At 41.7% G+C, this 18,331-nt stretch overlaps 3 protein-coding genes across 15 annotated transcripts; 1 reads left to right on the forward strand and 2 right to left on the reverse strand.

Moving 5' to 3' along the window:
• Positions 1 to 2,561: 2,561 nt before the first annotated feature.
• LOC108029166 (potassium voltage-gated channel protein Shaw) lies at positions 2,562 to 12,612 on the reverse strand. 12 transcript variants are annotated; one of them, XM_044094200.2, is made up of 10 exons: positions 12,326 to 12,612; positions 9,786 to 9,826; positions 9,581 to 9,721; positions 9,065 to 9,275; positions 8,808 to 8,925; positions 8,553 to 8,747; positions 7,927 to 8,145; positions 7,259 to 7,862; positions 6,730 to 6,858; positions 2,562 to 3,836 (listed from the first exon to the last, which is right to left on the reverse strand). In XM_044094200.2, the coding sequence occupies exons 4-10, from the start codon at positions 9,271 to 9,273 to the stop codon at positions 3,487 to 3,489; spliced, it is 1,824 nt and encodes a 607-aa protein (XP_043950135.1). In that variant the 5' UTR covers positions 9,274 to 9,275; positions 9,581 to 9,721; positions 9,786 to 9,826; positions 12,326 to 12,612; the 3' UTR covers positions 2,562 to 3,486. The 12 variants fall into 12 exon arrangements, 6 of the variants coding, with proteins under 6 accessions (XP_043950135.1, XP_016956796.1, XP_043950134.1 ...); XM_017101307.3 differs by having other exon boundaries at positions 9,065 to 9,721; positions 9,786 to 9,815; XM_044094199.2 differs by having other exon boundaries at positions 2,562 to 3,818; positions 9,065 to 9,721.
• A 549-nt stretch (positions 12,613 to 13,161) lies between these two features.
• LOC108029004 (accessory gland protein Acp29AB) lies at positions 13,162 to 14,433 on the forward strand. Its single transcript, XM_017101047.3, has one exon. The coding sequence runs from the start codon at positions 13,201 to 13,203 to the stop codon at positions 14,311 to 14,313; it is 1,113 nt and encodes a 370-aa protein (XP_016956536.1). The 5' UTR covers positions 13,162 to 13,200; the 3' UTR covers positions 14,314 to 14,433.
• An 8-nt stretch (positions 14,434 to 14,441) lies between these two features.
• On the reverse strand, positions 14,442 to 17,920 carry LOC108029235 (glycerophosphocholine phosphodiesterase GPCPD1). 2 transcript variants are annotated; one of them, XM_017101430.3, is made up of 6 exons: positions 17,775 to 17,920; positions 17,507 to 17,641; positions 16,741 to 17,140; positions 15,139 to 16,596; positions 14,940 to 15,086; positions 14,442 to 14,848 (listed from the first exon to the last, which is right to left on the reverse strand). In XM_017101430.3, exons 3-6 carry the CDS (start codon positions 17,137 to 17,139, stop codon positions 14,729 to 14,731), a joined length of 2,124 nt encoding a protein of 707 aa, XP_016956919.1. In that variant the 5' UTR covers position 17,140; positions 17,507 to 17,641; positions 17,775 to 17,920; the 3' UTR covers positions 14,442 to 14,728. The 2 variants fall into 2 exon arrangements, with proteins under 2 accessions (XP_016956919.1, XP_016956918.1); XM_017101429.3 differs by having other exon boundaries at positions 17,507 to 17,913.
• Between the last annotated feature and the right edge of the window lie 411 nt (positions 17,921 to 18,331).

Genomic DNA, 18,331 nt, shown 5'->3' on the forward strand with positions numbered 1-18,331 from the left:
TACTGTAAGCAGAAAGGAGGTCACCTAGCGTCCATAAAGGACAAACAGGAGCTCAGCGCCATCGTTGGAAAACTCAAGTATGATACTGAATACTGGTTGGGACTCAACGATTGGAAAGAAAAAGGAAATTTTGTATCAGTGGCTTCAGAACAAAAGGCTCGATTTGTGGATTGGAAACCTTATCAGCCCATGTACGAATACGAACTGTCACACTGTGTTACCTTAGATAACTGGGGTATGGCAAATTGCTATTGCGATGCAGGGAATCCTTTTATTTGCCAGGCAGATGAGACGATTTAATAACCTTACCATTGGCATCCATTTGTTTGAATCAAATTCAATTTTCCTACGAGAACAACTATATTTTTAAGCTTTTGTTCCAGAATTAATAAAATTATTTTAAAATGTTTTTTTGTGTGCTTTTGGATTGGTATTTCCGTGACAGAACCGAAGAAATCAAACCCTACCAATCGGAACTGGTTCGTTTATAGTGCTCATAAAAGTAGAATAATACAATGTTAAAATGGCTCTCTATATTTTGGGAGCATTTTTGCTCCACTTTTTGAACTTTGGAATACGAACCCATCGGCTCTAGACATTTCATCATTGAACACAACGAAAAGAAAAGTTGGTTTCTTGCTGAGGAATACTGCAAACAGAAAGGCGGACACTTGGCGGCCATTAGAGACGAACAGGAGGGCATCGCCATCAATGCATAACTCAGAGGACACTCTTTATATTGGTTATATTGGTTCCTTAGATATCTGGGGAATGAGAAATGATTTCATTTGCCAAGCGGATGAAGTGACTTGACATTTTTTATTGGTTAATATTCGGTTTTCGTTTGAAAATAAATACTATTAATAAATGTTTATATTAAACATAGAAATGAAGAAAAACGAAAACAAAATAAAACATAGTTTTATTTAAGCCTCGCTCTTTGTAGATTGAACGGAACTCGAACAGATTAGCTCTAGAAAAAATTTCAAAGCTATTATTTCAAGCTCAGCTGTGACTGATACAGCTTTACTTTTGTAATAAGGGTCTTAGGAAATGCCTGGCAAATTGCTGTGTCAAATGAACAACTGCTAGACAATCGATCTGCGATGGGGTAAGTCTAAGTAGAATCAATCGCATTTTAAATACAAGCGATTTATTTTTGGAGATTGTCATGGTCAACTTAGAACACACTCACTATCGGTACTTGACTTTGACTTAGTCACATTACTTACATGTTGGGGGAGCACAACCACATCAATCTCAGTTGGCAGCCCTGCAAAAAGCCGTGACCGCTGCGATTCCAGGAAAGAGTCCGATCAGCTAGCTGCTTTGCAGAAGACACTATCCAAATATCGACGTGACTGGAGCATTATACATTTGAGAAAATAATAAAAATATAATTTTGTGTTGAAAAATAACATTCTTAAACTATTTCATTGCTTTCATATCCCCACAGAAATTCGTTATATTTGTTTTTGGTGTTCAATAGATTTCTTTATTGCATTTCTTTATTTTTTTTAAATTCATATATATATATTTGTTCAATTATATATATAAATGTATATATAATTAGTTTAATTTTCTTTGTTCATGAATTATTGAGAGAACAATTTGTTTTGTTTAGTTTAAATAGTATACAATTTGCTTAACTATACAATTAAAAAACAGTTTCGAAATCATAGCCAGAAAACGAAAACGATATAAACAATTGTTTTTATCAATTTCCTATAGCTTGCAATATATAATATTAATTTAGTTCTTATTAATGCTTTGTTCATTGTAAAAACTTAACAAATGTTTTGCAAACTTCGTTTATTTGTTGCCCATCTTCGATCTCAATGTTGCTTAAGTTTTTCATCCTTTTATTTCGCTTTCCTTTGATCCACTGTTTGTTTTAGTAATTATCATGTTTGTTCTTACAAATAAGTATGCAAATGCTTGCTGAGAGATATATATGTATATTCAAAATGTACAAGAGAATTAGCTAATGACTTGCGCAAGAAAATCAAGTGAAAATCGGGAAAACAATTTGCAAACCTGTTTGTTTTTTTAACCACGCCAGTGAGTTTTCCGGGCTAAGTCCACCCACTTAGCCCCATGGCAATTTGTGAACTTTTTCCACAAACTCAAGTTAACTGAACGGAGCTGTAAGGAATTCCCTGCCGCTTCTGGATTCTTTGTTTGTTTTTCATTTGTTCGGGGGAGGTTGGCGGAGTACCTAACAAAATTTAATCGAAATGATTTGCATTTTAACTCGTTGAAATTTGAAATTTTCCTTAAGGTTTCCCTAGCTTGTTGATATGTGAGCCAACTTCTCAGGTCGGAAAAATATAAGAGGCGATTCTTTCCCAGCTTACCGAGTAATCCCAGCATGTAAGTGAGTGATGAGCGAAAAGTGCCAAGAGTTGGAACATTTCGTTTGTTTTCTTCGGCTTCAACTTTTTCCCCGAAACTTTTGCGTTTTTCGTTCGAAGAAAATCAGCACCTTTCCTATTTTTAGTTCGGGGAAAAAGTTTAAGTCAACACGTGCCTGGCTTGGGTGAATTTTTAAACAGCATGTGTACTTTTTGATTGGTTTCTGTTTAATTAAGCTTCTCAAACCGCGTTTGAGTTGGAGTCTTCCGTCTATAAATATATCAAATTAAAGCTTTCAAGCCGAACTGCCCCACGAGAACTGGGGCACTCGAGTCTTTACACAACGCATAAGGAACTGGCAAACCGAGTTATAAAGCATCTAGGTTTATATACACTCCACTTCTGTTTAACATCTATGGCTTATGCAGAACATGGATCGTTAGTAAGCTTGCATTCGGTAAAAACACTTTGTATGGTTAAAAACGTATGATTTCGCTCTTGGCTAGCTCTCGATGGTAAATGTTGTGGCCAAGCAATTGGATTATCTATATTTAGCTAAGGTTATGTTTAGGTTCGATATTGATAGGTATGTCGTGATATGGTCAACACAAGTTGCGAGTCTAGGTATCTGCAATCGATCAGAGATGGCTGGATCGTTAGTGGTATACAAATGATTGTAATAGGTAATAATTAAAGGTATTGCTTTGATTTTCTTATCACCTCTGAAGTAACATAAATACGTTGTATTCGAGATTTAAAAATAATAATCTTATTTAATTTCAATTGAGAAATATCCTAGGCCTCTGCTGAAAATCAAAGAATTCTTCATAAAATTTATAGCATCACAATTGATTTGCGGCTGACCCCAGCTAATTCTGATCCATAGCCAACTCTCAGGTGAATATATGATATTCATTTCGATATTTCGCGTATTAGATTCGGCCGAAACAAAGGCGATCTACGATCAGTGATAAGATATGATCCATAGCCATCTCTGAAACACTCCTTCCTTGTTCCTAGCAAGTACGTATGCGAAGGCTATGTATGACATCGATAGATATTGCTTATATGGGGATATGGGAAACGCGGATAGATAGACATCAGGTGGCCCGAGTCTCTTGGCAGCCCTTCTTAGAGGAAGGCCTTCTTGCTGGTCTCCTGTGCCTGCGTGGTTGTGGTGGTCGAGATGCCCGAATCCTTGCCCACACTCGCTGTGGTGGACACCGCGATGGTGGGTGGTGCTGGCTGAGGTGGTGCTGCAGCGGTTCCACCTGCTCCAATCGTTCCGGATGTCGTCAGGCCCACGGAACCGGTGCCAGAACCGGTACTGGGCGGGGGAGGGGGCGTGGCTGCCAGGGGGGTGGGTATACGGGGCTGAAACGACGGCTTGCCCATCGCCAGGGCGGGATTCAGGTCCAGCATTGTCCTGGGACTCATGGCCACAATACTTGCGCCCAGCGGACCTGCGAAAAGTTGAGCAACTGTTTGTTTTAACCCCGCCACAGAAAGGATTATCAGTTTCGGTTTCGGTTTCGGATAGGAAGTAGGTGGAGTAGGTGGAGTTATTTAGCCGGAAACAATAGATAGATATAGTAGTGGGAAGTCCAGGAAGAGTAAGAGAAAAACAGAGAAAGAAAAGAGAGAGAGAAGTAAATATATTATTTTCATTAAGTCGGTTAGTCAAGCTGGAGATTCCGAATTCGGTAAACTTTGAATTTAATTATGACAGGTGGGAGGCAACTTTTTTTAAATTGCTGATGGTAATTACTGGGTGCACTTGGTTACTACGATATACGAGGGGAGGTGGGGTGGTTTTCTGGGGGGAGGGTGTTGTAACACGAGCACGATTACAAACATCACACACAACTATGGAAACACTAATCACACGCCAAGACTCGGGTCAAAATTCGGGTCACATGCAGCATGCTCGGCAAATAAACACACACATATAAGGCTAGATACAGTATCTGCAAACTACGTTCGGCAAGATTTCCGCTCGGGTGGATATTTTGGACTCGGGCAAAGAGGGGACGGGGGCGAACTTTGTAGAATCAAATGCTGGGAAATCGGATTCGTGAAGGTGGCTCTAAACTCTAGAGTTTCTGCTTGCTACGAACTAGTTTCAAACTTTTTCAACTATTTGACACTTTTAGTTGGGAGTTTTTTCGGGTTGGAAGAGAGCGAGAAAGTTGGAGGTTGTTAGGGGTAGATAATAAAGGTTTCTTAACCAACACACACCCGCCCAGCAGAGTCCGAGTTTTGGTTAGCTGATAAGTAGTTAGATGATAGATGAACGAACCGGGGATTTGTTAGTTCTTTACGGTTTGTATTTAACTGAGGTTTCGTTTTGATTTCGTTTCGATTTCGATTTTGTTGCTGAGTTTTTTCTTGTTTTGTGTCTTGAGCGGGCTTAACAAATTACAAAATATCTTTCTGGTTCTTTTCTGTTTTCTGTCTTAGTCGAAACTGAAGGCCATATCTGAAATACAAGAGTTCGAGATAATACAAACGTTTTTTCCATGTTTTTTGTTCAATTTTACATAGCTAAGGGATCTCTGATTCGGGGGCATTGAGACTAAAAACTAAATATCACAGAATTACACACGCACACACACAGAGAAAGAGAGAAGATACGGTTACAGATCTGAACATAGGTATAGTATCTTATATCTTAGACACTGGTAACGAAGTAACGAACGAGCCAGAACTGAGGAACAACACGTACACGATATATAATATATGTAATATTATTTATGTAAAGATAGGTGGAGAAATATAGAGAGAGAGGAAAACACGTAGAAAATTACATATTGTATAGTTATATATACGATTATATAGCAGGTTGGAGTGGTAGTAGTAACAGTAGCCGACGTCGCCGACACGAGTAAACGATAGACCATGTACGACTATATGCAAATCTATGGCTATATGGCGTCCAGAGCTTTTCTTTCGATCCAACGTACCACGATCTCTATCCGTGTTTCGATCTTAAGTCCAGTCCTCGGGGATGCATTTTTCGATTTCTCTAATTTTCCTTCGTTTACTCATAGATCAGTTTGCCAAATTCTTATATAGAAAAGATCTTCATCATCATCTCTCATTGCAAGTTCTAGCTTGGAAGTAATGGTATGGGGGATTATTTGTTCTTCGGCTGGTTGTGGTTGTTGTTGTTTCGTGGTTCATGTGGTTGTTGCTGTTGTTGTGTTCTTTGGCTTAGAGCAGCCTGCTCTTTTTGCCATCGCGCGGTTTGCCAATCATTGTTGTATATTCATCTATTTACACAAGATTTTTGGGGTTTGGATTGTATCGTTTATCAATAAAATTAAATAATACTAAAGTAAACAAAAGTATTTGGAGCAAAGATGTCAAAAAATCGAGGATTGAAATAGATATATATAATAAAGGGTCATGTATCTGGGTATAATGTATTGAAGAAAGGGTATAAATATATTTATATATTGGTACGATACATATTCTTGTATTTTGCTGACTCAATGGGAAAAGTACACCCTAAACTGATTGGAGGGCGATGACTTTGAATATACAAGTATGCCTTCGATGAATGGAGAGAAAGTAAAGGTCGTCAAATGTATTTTATGGTGTGGAAATGACTTGAAAATCTGGCTTTATGTTGAGTTTGGGAAATTCGTGGAGATCTATAAGATTGCAAAGGGAGTTTGCTAAAAAGCAATATTATTTAAGTTTTTCGTAAATATGAGTATTATTAAGAATTACGTGGATTTATTCCCTTAACATTCTTATCGATTTCCCAATTCAACTCGATAATGCTCCATTATAAATCCATTTGAATGATTTGCGTGAAATGAAAGCCAAGCTTGAATGAATAAATAGGAATATGAATAAAGAAGCCTTAAATGCATGGTAATTACATAGAGTACATATATACACGTACACGACGAATGATATGTTATATAATGGGTATAGTATAGCCGAAAAGGGAAAGCGCACCCAAGATATGGAGTCGTTTTGGGTCAAAGAATCGTATTTCTTGGCATCATTTACTAGGCACTTCTCAATGACTATTAATATTAATTTGCCAGGAGAAACTGCGAGACGGCACAAGGGATAACGAGTATTTATTACTGGGTTGTGTATTGCAAGTTAATCCATTGAACTCAATTACTTTTGAACTGAGGGTGCAGCTGTGCGAGCCTTTAGGTACAGGTTAAGAAGTTGGTTGGCTTACTCGTTTCTTGTACTTTTAGTGGTATATTTTGGGTTTTGGCGGTGCCTTTTTAAAGCGCAGCTCGATATTACTTGTCTTTTTTATGTGGCTTTAGCTTGAGGCTTGCATTTTGCTGGTTTGTGGGAATCGGTGTGGTGTTATTCGTTTAAGGACACACAAGGACTCACCTGACTTGGGGCTGACCAGGTCCTTCGTTTTATTGTTCATGCGACGTGGTCCAGTTCCACCGGATCCCATGGGACCGGAATGGGGACCCGATCCCGGTGTCCCACAGCCACTGACTCCGCCAGGGGCACCTGAAAAATGAAATAAAAGGGTTGATTTTATATTGAGAATAATTTTTATCTTCTAATTTAAGTTGCTTTCTGCTTTTAATTTTAATAAAAAGTATTATTAGCTGCTCATTTATTGTTATTTATATTACAATTAATGCAATTGGTTTTGTATACACAGCAAACGTGATTTACGGTACATTCAGACGTTTGTGTAAACAATGTACGTTTCAATCATCAAATAAAATTTGAATGCCTTTGAAATGGACTGCTAAAACCATACTCTTATAGTCAATATAAATAAAATAATTATAATCTAAAATTTTTTAAACTTCAATAGAAATAAGCTACAACAGAAAAAAGGTAGTTTGCATTTTGGTAGTTAACCCGCATTTTCTTACTACGGAGCGAAGGATAGACTCACCTGGCAGTCTGGGCTGTCTCGGCTGTTCGACGGGAAGCACTCGTCTTCGCTTCTTTGGCAGTTTGGCCCTGGCCTGCGTGTGCGAGTAGTACATGGCGAAGTTGCTGACGATGACGGGCACTGGCAGTGCAATGGTTAGTACGCCGGCTAAGGCGCACAGGGCGCCCACGAACATACCGATGTAGGTTTTGGGGGCCATGTCTCCGTAGCCCACGGTGGTCATGGTGACCAGGGCCCACCACAGACCCAACGGGATGCTGTTGAAGTCGTTGTGCGGATTCGGCTGGATGCGCTCCGCGTAGTAGACGAGGCTGGCGAAAATCACGATGCCCAGGACGAGGAAGAACACCAGCAGGGTCAGCTCCTTGGCCGAGGCCCGGAACGTCTGGATGAGGATCTTCAGGCCGGACGAGTGGCGCGTCAGCTTAAACAGACGCATGATGCGGATGATCGAGAAGAACTCGAGGATGTCAGCGTTCTCCAGGTGCGATGCGAACCGCTGAAGCACTAGATCGATATAAAAACTAAGCGTCGCTATGTAATCTATGATGTTAACAGATGACTTAATGAATTCCCACTTGTTCGGCGATGATATAAAGCGCACCTGAAAAGGTTCGTTGAGTTATTTGACAGTTCTTTAGTAGAAAAATTGTACATTCGTATCTTACCAATATTTCAAAGGTGAACCAGGCATTGCAGACGCATTCGATATAGAAGAAGGCTATGTGCGCATTGGTCTGGGTTTTGTCCAGATACCAGCCATTACTTCCATTCGCTGTTTTCACTGTAATATTCCGGACGATGGGCACCCGCATATCAGGATGGGTCTTCAAGCAGAACGAAAGGATCGAAATGCAGATGAAGAACACCGAAACCACGCCAATGGTCTGGAATTCAAACATTATATTCCACAGATGTTTAATTTCAATTCCAAAGTTTTTATTAAAACGTGTACTAAATACGAAATGATTAATGTCTTAATATGCTTTAATATTCACTTAAAATAAAAATAGATGCCACTTGATATATGTATTCCAAAAGCACTTTTGTAATTACATGGTACATTGCTTTTAGAATGGAATTTGTGAGTGGGTGTTCCTACTTGTTCGTGGAACTGTTGAAATTATTTATAGCTTCATTGAAAAGTGCTTTTAAATGATGCAAATGCAAATCTACTTTTAATCGAATGTATTTAAATAAACTTAACTATGAAAACTTGTTGATAAAAAAGTCTTTTTGCCTTAAATGTAATTTTCATTATCAAGACTTAGATATAGTTGAAAAGATTACTCACCTTGGCGGCATTGGAACTGTAGGGCTCATCGAACAAGGACCAAATGCGCGGCTTCATCTCCTGCCACCAGGATATGGTGCCTTTGTAGTAATCCTCTTCGAAGCCGAATTTGCGCGCCAATTCCTCTTCGGACGGTTTTTCCGTATCCAGATCGAGTCGATCCAATACGGCAAGGGTTTCCTGGGTGTCGCGATGCTGCAAGTAATACGACATCAATTAGTTTGATTCAAACAGCTATTTTATATGGGGACTAACCTGTGTATAGGTCATCCAACAGCAGGGCTCCACTTGGTTCGAGTCTAGGCCCCAAAACTCCAATTCCTCCTCGAACAACGGTCCGCACACATCCGTGGGATAATGCAGCTTACCGGTTCTGAAAGATCAATCCATTTTAATTTACAATTTAATCAATAAATGAAACTATTAGGCTTCCAAAATCACTGAATACTTTTAGAAACCTTTATCAGATATTTGGTAGCTCTAGTGATTTATTTTGTGTTTCTTACACCCACCTGTAATAGTTGAGCACTTGTGCGAAGACTCCCGGATGCCGATCAAAGAAGTACTCATTCAGTATCGGATCATAGTTGGCCAGGGCCTCTGTCAGTCGCGATAATCGCGTTGCCGGAATCTTTTTCAGAGTGGCCTTGTAGGTTTCGTGCCTAATGCCACCCACATTTAGCACCACCCGGTTCTCCGAGTCCATATTGATCAGATTCATGGCTGCATGCGCATAGTGTTGCATTTTTTTAGGTATATAAGTCATTGTCTCAATCAAGAACTCAAAAGTCAATTATTAACAAACAAAATGCTCAATGGTTTTTCGTGTCTTAGTGTCACAGAAATACAATTAACTAAATAAGGTGTTTAATGTATGAACTCCAAATTATAAGTTGGTTTATTTTTCTGCTTCAACACTCAAGCACTTTTTTACTTTCCGCTCTTTGTAAGTGTTTTGTGTGGGTTTAAGAAATGTGTTTGGGTGTTTTTTACTTGGGACTTCATTATTTTATTTTTTACACTCCAACCTGAATGCTTTTCGTTGTCCTTGCCCACGATTTTTGCAGTTAGTCGTGCCCCTCGACGCAGGCACCACTCTTTCCAGTCACTTCCTGCGATCCACTCTTCGGCACCCACAGGGGATCAGGTCTCAAGACCTCGGACGACCACTTGAAAATATTGAACCAGATGTTAGGAACACCCGCTAACGATTCTCGGCACTGAGCTACTCACTACATTGGGGCTGGATTGGACAACATGGCGCTGAAAGAAAACTATGTTTGAATAAGAAAAGTATATTACGTATTAGTTTCCCGCAAGTTGATTATATTTTAGGTGCAAGACACGGCCCACCATATATTAAAAAAATTAAAGACTGATAAACAGAAAGCAAAATAAAATATTTGTATGTACTTCCCGAAATAAAAACATGTCAGAACCTCTTAATGTAGTTCTTAACTTAAATGGTTCATAATTATGAGTTTACGATCTGGGCACATGTGCTGCGTAAAAGTAAAAGAGTCAATTTAGAGAGGCCATTATGTACGCACGCACAACTATTTTAGGAACTTTTAAAATGTTATACTTAATTATGACCTTTTTTGTTTCTTACTTAAATGTTTATTAATAAGATATGTTAGCAATCTTCAAGAATAAAATTGATTACAATAGAAATGACCATGCAAAATTCCGCCACATAAACAAAGTCATCTGACCTCGCCCCCAAATGTTAAGCATACAAATCATCGATTCTAAATCAATATTTTCTGTTTACAAATCATTGAGTGATCATATTTTCTACATCATTTCACGAGAGTGGCAAACTTTCGCACATCTTCAGTTTATGGCAGATTATCCAGGGTTTTTTTTACTTCTAGGCCCTTATCCTATGGATTCGCGATTCCAAATCCAAATTATTCCGTTAGGTGTTAAAGTGTGCCGGATGAAATCGGTTAAAGTAAGTTTTTACCCGTTCTTTTAATTGATGTATGCATCCGATGATTCAATGCCTGGATTCACTTTGTTTAGCGAGTACTTCTACGCCGCATAAATATTTAAAATCAACAAACTCAACGCCCGAACTAGGGCCATTTATTTGGAAAATAGGCAATAAGATTCGCTTCGATTGAATTGACCCATTAGCAGCTCGTGAAGCGCATCCCACTTGGGGTTATTTCCCAGATCCAACTAAATATAGTCTAACTATATCATCGATAGCGTCATCAATTTTTGGAGAGTGCCACGGAAAAAGACTGTATTGTAGTATATGCATAAAAATACAAAAAAAGGAGCTGAACGGAATAATGAAATGGCCGTTCGTGATTTGCACAAAAGCCAAATATTTGTTCTTAAACAATATTTAGTTTTGGCGCTGCATTGTTTACACTCTCGCACGCACAGATACAAATGTGTCTGGATACTAGCACGTACAGCTGTGGTCAGAAAAATAGTAAAGAAAAATGCAAAACTATGATCCTAAGAAGATCAATTCCATGTGAAAAAGACACGTACATAGCACGTAAAAGGTTAAATTAGCCTAAAATATCCTATCTTATCAAAATATAAACTTTTAGTCAAGAAACTTTGTTCAAATGGCATTAGTTGGGAAATTTTTTATAGCAGTGTATAAAAGTATGCAAGGAAAAAACACCTACAGAATGAACCAATGTTATTTCGGACAAATAGTTGCATACTTTCAGACATAATTTATTCACTTTCTGTTTAATAATTTGTAGGCTTAATCTTTATAATGACTGATTCGACCTGCCAATGCATGCAGCCCTACAGTTTTGAGCACTAATGTCTGTACATCATGTACACAAAGTGAGCAACAGAGTCTTGACCGTCTGCCTTTTGGACCAACTGCCTGCCTGTCCCTGTCCGCCGGGCTGTTCTTTTTCTGTTGTCGATTCTCATCATTGTCCAGCGGTTGTTTACTCGCAGCCGGCCGCCCCTCAATTTCGATTCTCGATTTTCGAATCAGCGCCATAAAAATACAAAACAACTCACACACAATTTTCATGAGGCTTTATAAACAAAACAAACAAGCCAAACACACGCTGAGGGCAGTTTTCCTGTCCGGGAAAGTGGTGGAATTCAGTTGCACTTAGTGCTAATGATTATGTTATACACACGGTGTTGCCGTTTCGGGATCGCCGAAACTCCGGCTTAATAGTCACGGGTTTAAAGTGTACAAAGGTACGTCTGTGCACATCTAACCGCATTATTTATTCACTTCTAATGAGTGGGGGAGAGCTGGGTAGCTCTAGCCCTAAAACACACACTTCTTGGCAGAAACCAGAGGTATTTAAAATGAGTTTCGGCTCTTTTCTTCCCCTCTGCACATTTTTTATACCGCATTTCCTTCCCTCCGCAAGAACTTTACACGCAAGTAGAGTAGTTAGAAGGTGGCAGTTGCTTTTGGGGCGGGGAAAATGGAAAATGGGGGTGCACACACAGTAGGTCAGGAGTGTTTTGTAAGTAGCGTGTTTTTGTTGTGGTATGAAGTTGCCTGCCTCGGTTAACTTGGCGTATACTTGATATACACACACATAGCAGCAGGACCTACACGTGTGTGTTGTCGTCGCGCACGCATCGATTTTTCCGTTTTCGGTGTATCGCAAACTTCCTTATTGTCCGCCGAAGGATGTGGATTGACTTTAAAACGGCGGAGCTCAGTTAAACTCCTGCCCAGATGTATACGAGTACCCTATCCCCAGCCCGCTTCGCATCCATTGTGGCCCTATGCCATCCCGCCTTCGCCGATTCCTCACCTATTCTCTCATCCTGCGGCCTCGTTGCGCTCTGCCCGTAAACATAGTTCCGACTTGCTGGGATCTCTGGGCCTCTGCTCGCAGGAAAACTCGGGGAACGCAGGAAAACCAATGTTTTGGGCTTGTGGAAAGTCGAGGAACCAAGGGGAGAACTAAACTGTGGACTAATGCACTACTAAACTACACTTTTCTTCTGGGGGTGTGCGCCTCCCTCCTCTGTTTTTCTTTCTTTCCGGGGAGTTGGCCGTCCGTGCTCTTCGCGCGCGCTTTCGTTCCGCACCGTTCGAGGCGATTTTACAAACTGAAAAGGAATCCGAACAAACCGATGGCATTTTCACTCTGCACTCTCACCGGAGGGATGTTGATATGGTTCTTCAGCTCATCGCACTCCGCTCTATAGGAAGTGCATGCGCAGTGCCTGCCAGCGCTTTTGCCTTCCCTTTGCTCTGACATTCGCCAGATTGTTGCGCCAAAATGCAACACTGCGTATGATTGATGGGAAAAATATTTTTAAAATTTTAAAATCAGTCTAACAACCATTTTTCTGCTTAAAATAAAATATACATTACATGGAATCCATATAAAGTAATATTGATTGTGGAACCCCCTTTTTTTTGGTTTTTCCAATAACTGTATTTAGATTGTATTCATTTCCAAGTTAAATGTACCCAATTAATATTTCCCTGGAAATAATATTTTCTGATTATCTGCGTTAAAAGAAAATATAATAGAACAAGAAACAGTGCGTAAACAAAGCTATTAATAAATTGATAAGGGCCTTCAGGCAAGTATATAATGATGGAAGTGAGTGGATTCATGTTAGTAGTCTTTGGATGGGGATCGTCTCCGGGTTTGCTGTCTCAGAATTATTAAGAATGCACAGATTGACTGCAGTTCTATTCTACGTCCTAGTCGTTGGCAACTATGGTGGATCGTTGGCAGTGCCCACTAAAGGTGCGAGTCGTGGAAGTAAATCGGAGGACTTGGAGAGCCGTTGCACCGGTCATTGCTTCTCTAAGATGCGTTCGGTGATGGACTACGTTGCTGCCAATCAGCAGAGATGGAATACCTGTCAAAAAATCGCAGAGGACGTAGGCCGGGCGGATCAGAGCCAGATTATTATCCAGTTGGCCTCCCTGCAAGAGGATGTAACGAAAATTAGGGCTTCTCAGGAGTCCCAAGACGTAAAATTGGATAGGCAACAGATCGCCATGCAGGAATCCTTACAGAAGGCAACTCCCCAAGACCTTGAGGGAAAACTAGGCAGTATGCAGACCCAACTTGCAGCCCTACAAAATGAGCTGGCATCCATGCAGATTAATATCAACAGCCATCACTTAGTAAGTAAGGAAACGCAGACAGCCCAAACATCTTTACAAGAAGTTGTAAACAGCATAAGGAATTCCTTGGAGTCCAACTTTATAAAGCTGGAGAGGCAGCAGGAATCTATGAGGACGGTAATTCCTCAGGACTTCGAGCGCAAACTGTCCAGAACAGAGGCTCACCTCTCAAACCTCGAAAACAAACTGCAAGCTATGCAGTCCAAGTTGGACAACCATCTCGCAGCAATTAGGGAAACCCTTACTAAAGTCAAGACAGAATTCATACCTCCTGGTTTCAAGCAGATTGGATCAAGATACTTCCACATCCAAGAGGATATCAAGCTGAATTGGGCCGATGCCCAGGACACCTGCCGTCGAATGGGGGGACATTTGGCCTCCATTCAAAACAGAGAGGAGTTCGATGCCATCGTTGCAAAGCTAGATAATTCTGAGAAATACTTTCTGGGCATCAACGATCGGGCCAAGAAGGGCGACCTTGTGTCCGTTGCCTCGGGAAGGCCAGCTTCCTTTTTCAAGTGGTTCCCCAGTGAACCCGAATACAACAACGACCAGGAGCGCTGCATTGCAATCAAAGGGGGATTCATGTTCGTGAACAATTGCACTTATAGAAAAAGATTTATTTGCCAGACCGATGACAAAATCTAATACAAGTAAACGACAACGAATCTCGCAAGCAGTTTGTTTTTCCTTTTGTTTGCTTTTTGTACTTCGTCATAATATTCTTCAAGTTGATTAAATTATACTTCCAAGTGCCCACAAAAAGAACGTTAAAATTTGTGTTTTCAATTTATATTTTCAGAGCTTTGGGAACGTAAAAACTGAAGTACAGAGCAGTTGTGTTTACTTAGGAAACGAGAAAGAGGTTCCTTATTTGGTTGGACACATTTTAAGTACATTTTTAATTAGCTATTTATAAAAATCAAATGCAATTTGCTAAGTGACGAAATGGAGGCATGGAGATGATAGTTGTAGAAATCAGATGAGTTTTGGTCCTAGCAGAGCGGTATTTGCGTACATAAAGATGAGTATAAAATAGTCGGGCAGACATAATATCCAGTCCCTATGCCTGCTGCTCCTCGTTTCCATCTGCAGAGGTGTGCCACACGTGTCCCATTTCCAGAGCCTGCAACTTGAGCAGCTCCTTCTGGCTGTCCTTGGCCTGCAGGTGAAAGACACTTTGCTGGGGGGAGATGGTAATAGATTCATTAAAACATATGTATTAAAAAGGGATTATTGGAATATCCTTTCACTATATCTTGACAAGCACTCACCTTGACCTCCTTGGTGGTCAGGACATCCATTTTGTCGTAGATGATGGCGTGCAGGCCTAGCTCCTTGAGCAGCTTGATGGTGTCCTTGGAGTTGTTGTCGTCGCCCCAGCAGAACAGCACCAATCCGCGCTCCTTGGCCAGATTCACCTAAAAGCGTCCGTAGCTGAGTGATTCACGACTCGAGAGTGGATCATGTTACCTGACTGGGGTCTCGCAGCAGGTCCTCCGTGTGCGCAACAACGCCGAGGAACTCCATGGCCACCGCGTGCCAGACAGCCAGCTCCATGGAGTTGCCCCTTGGGTCCAAATACTTCTGGTATTTCGTGGTCGTGCCGAGGGTGAGAAACATGACGGGATAGCGATTCTGCTTGAATCTCAATATGGTGCAGATGTCTGGGTCGAAACAACTAAGGACTATTCGGCGGTTGCCCGCCTTTCGCAGGATCACATCTAATATGCAGTCGATATAGAGATTTCTGTCCACCACATGCTCGAACTCCTCCTCCATTTTGCCATCCTCCAGCCTCTGGGACCACTTGATTTCTATGTTGAATCCCACATGAACATCCAGCGCATCGAGGACGTCGGAAAGCTGGGGAAAGGGCTGATGCTCCAGCAGGTCGTCGTTGTGAAAGGAGCGCGTCTCCCTGGAGAGCCCCTCGGCTATGTGATAGACCTTCAGTTTCCCCAGCTGCTCCAGGGACAACTCGCGCATCGGCAGGGCCAGGAAGTCGTGCTCCTGCATACTGCACTTCGACTTCAGCGAGACGTAGATCATGAAGTCGTGATAGACCACCGGCACCAGATCCTTGCTGAGCTGGACATCGAACTCCACCATGTCGGCACCATGATCGGCGGCATTCTTCAGGGAGGTGATGGTATTCTCCCGGATTACCGCATCCTTGGCCTTGAAACTGGTTCCCGAACCGCGATGGCCCACGTCCAGGCCCGTCCACTTGCTGTTCCAATACCGGGCGTAGCTGACACTCATGTCCATGAGGGCACAAAGCGACGAGGGCTTCACAATAAGATAGCCCAGACGCATCATTCCCAGGGGTCGATGACCCTTGGCGCAGGTGATTGGTAGCTCCAGATTGCCTTCGGATCGCTTGAAGAGGTTCGGCAGCACATAGTGGTAGCCCAGGTGGTTCGGAGGACCGTCGTCCTTGGCCACCCGCGAGCTGTAGCTGTACAAGTCGATCAGGTAGGCCGTGTTCTCAAAATCCCCGACGGTCAGGTGGAATATGACCAAGTCACTGGGCCCACATCCTGTTCCAAACTGCTCCTGCTGCCGGATTTCACACTCATCCGCACTCAAGGTGACCACCTCGCTGAAGGCGAAGGCTGTGGAGGATTCGCCACCATTCTCTCGCGTATCATGGGTGTCGTTCGACAGGGAGTCCTCCAGGGGCGAAACGGGCGCCATGGACTCACAACCGGCACTTGGTATACTCAGGTTCATGGGCGTTACCTTCACCTGGATGTGCCGCCTCTTCATGCGCTGCTTGAAGGTGAAGGGGGCGTAGAAGAACTTCAGCTGAACCAGGGTCTCCTTAGTCAGCCATCCGCGATCCACCTTCTCCTGGCCATTTATGGAGCCAAATATATCCACGTGGTCCTTGGCAGGCTGCTCATCCAGCTCCTTGATAACTCTAGGCTGCGGGAAAAGAGATTCTTTTAGAGTAGATCTTCCATAAGCTTTTAGAGTCCCATACGAGTGCTTTCCGATTAAACCGATCCCAGGTCAGATGGATTTATGCAATTCACTCGTATAGGGTCAGTACATAGTCAATTTGTAAACCTGTAAATGGGTCTCCCAGCGGCGGACCATCAACTGCTCAGCACTTGGGTCGAGGGCGCACACCATGTAGCGGTACTCCGTGTCACAGTGACGCGGAATGTAGACCTCTCCGGTCCACAGATTGCTGTCCTCATCCTCGGCACCGTCCTTAGATAGAAGAGCCGCTCCCGAGTGCTTCCAATTGCCCAGGGCCTCGCAATTCCCCACTATGGCCAACCGCTCGTTGACGGCCAGTTCCTGGTTCATCAGCACCCGAAAGGTCCAAAGTCTGTTCGTGGTAATGTCGCCAAAGATCCGACGGGATCCCAAGCGACTTTCGTTCTCCGAGGACGAGGGACAGGACGAGGGAGCCGCCATGGCGTCCTCCTCGCCATCGTGGGAGGCCAGCCAGTTCTGCATTCTGACGGGTATGGAGATGTTATATTAGTAAATAAGTTATTATTTTTACAAAAAGAAAAGTATAACTTAGATTAAGTTAAGTATACTAAAAATTACTTGAAAAGTATCTTAAAAATTATTCATTTGAGGTATTTTTGATTTGATTCATGTAGTCCCAACGTTGTGTATTTTTTGTTCGGGGGTTCTTCGTTATCGAATACACCGTAACGTGTGCTCACTGTACTTGACAATAACTGAGGGTCACAAGTTAATAGTTTATCGAGTGCATGTAACTCCATGGATGTTGAGACAGACGATTATTTACTCCCAGTGCGATTGTTGTTATTGACCTTATCAGTGGGTGACGTAAATAAATTGTATCACTTACTTCGTGTGGCTGTGTGTGCTATAATCAGGGAAAACGAAAGCCAAATCGCTTTGTTTTGTTTTGCTCTCCTGTTGTACTCTGCTTCCTCTTGCTAGTTTTCCTCGCTTTTCTGTGATTTTCTTAGGGGTGTGGAGGCTATAACAAAAGAAAAAGGCAATCTGAAGAGCCGAGCGATATTTTGGTCATAGCAGCTGTTCTCGGGCGTGTAAGTTCGCTAGCACATGGTTTTTCACTTATCCCGGGCGGGGGATGAACTTTGGAATAATACCAATTTTAGTGGATAATACTAAATATATTATCTGCCCGAATTTAGCGCCGCGGGGGCGACCGATCCGACTATAACTGTGAGTTGCATTATTTTTACAAGGGAAATCGGGTCGCCGGTGGGAATTGAAAAACGAGTGACCGTTATGCGGAAACCGGAAATTACGGACCGTCATAAAAATAAATGCTGCGTGTGAAGATGTCACGGTTTTAGTTAGTTTTGTATAATTTTCTTGATATTTGAAGTTATAAAAATAGGTAGTGCATTTTAATGGCAGTTTTTTAAGTCTTCAAAGAATAAAAAAAGGGGTTTCTAAATATGTGTTTTTGTGTTCAGTTTAACCAACTCTTCTTACACTATTGAGCTAGGTAAATTTTACTTTAAAAGAAAGCTATATTAATTATTTAAAATTTAAAATTTTGTTAATTTAATTTGTGAATTTAATTATACAAATTAAGTTCCTTCGTAATTAAATTCAAAAAGTAACGGTCGTTAGAGTGACCCTCCTGTTAGTCTACCATTTATACGCCGTGCCTCCGTCATCAGCTGATCCAAAAAAG

Source organism: Drosophila biarmipes, chromosome 2L (assembly GCF_025231255.1).
Source record: "Drosophila biarmipes strain raj3 chromosome 2L, RU_DBia_V1.1, whole genome shotgun sequence".
NCBI classification, from domain to species: domain Eukaryota; kingdom Metazoa; phylum Arthropoda; class Insecta; order Diptera; family Drosophilidae; genus Drosophila; species Drosophila biarmipes.

Coding starts and splice junctions, on each gene's coding strand:
- LOC108029166 (XM_017101307.3), bottom strand. CDS start 9,318: ATGACTTATATACCTAAAAAAATGCAACACTATGCGCATGCAGCCATG. Junction 8,926..9,064: donor CAAGTGCTCAACTATTACAG/GTGGGTGTAAGA, acceptor TTGATCTTTCAG/AACCGGTAAGCTGCATTATC. Junction 8,748..8,807: donor GTTGGATGACCTATACACAG/GTTAGTCCCCAT, acceptor TATTACTTGCAG/CATCGCGACACCCAGGAAAC.
- LOC108029004 (XM_017101047.3), top strand. CDS start 13,201: ATGCACAGATTGACTGCAGTTCTATTCTACGTCCTAGTCGTTGGCAAC.
- LOC108029235 (XM_017101430.3), bottom strand. CDS start 17,139: ATGCAGAACTGGCTGGCCTCCCACGATGGCGAGGAGGACGCCATGGCG. Junction 16,597..16,740: donor GCTGGGAGACCCATTTACAG/GTTTACAAATTG, acceptor CTTTTCCCGCAG/CCTAGAGTTATCAAGGAGCT. Junction 15,087..15,138: donor TGCTGCGAGACCCCAGTCAG/GTAACATGATCC, acceptor GGACGCTTTTAG/GTGAATCTGGCCAAGGAGCG.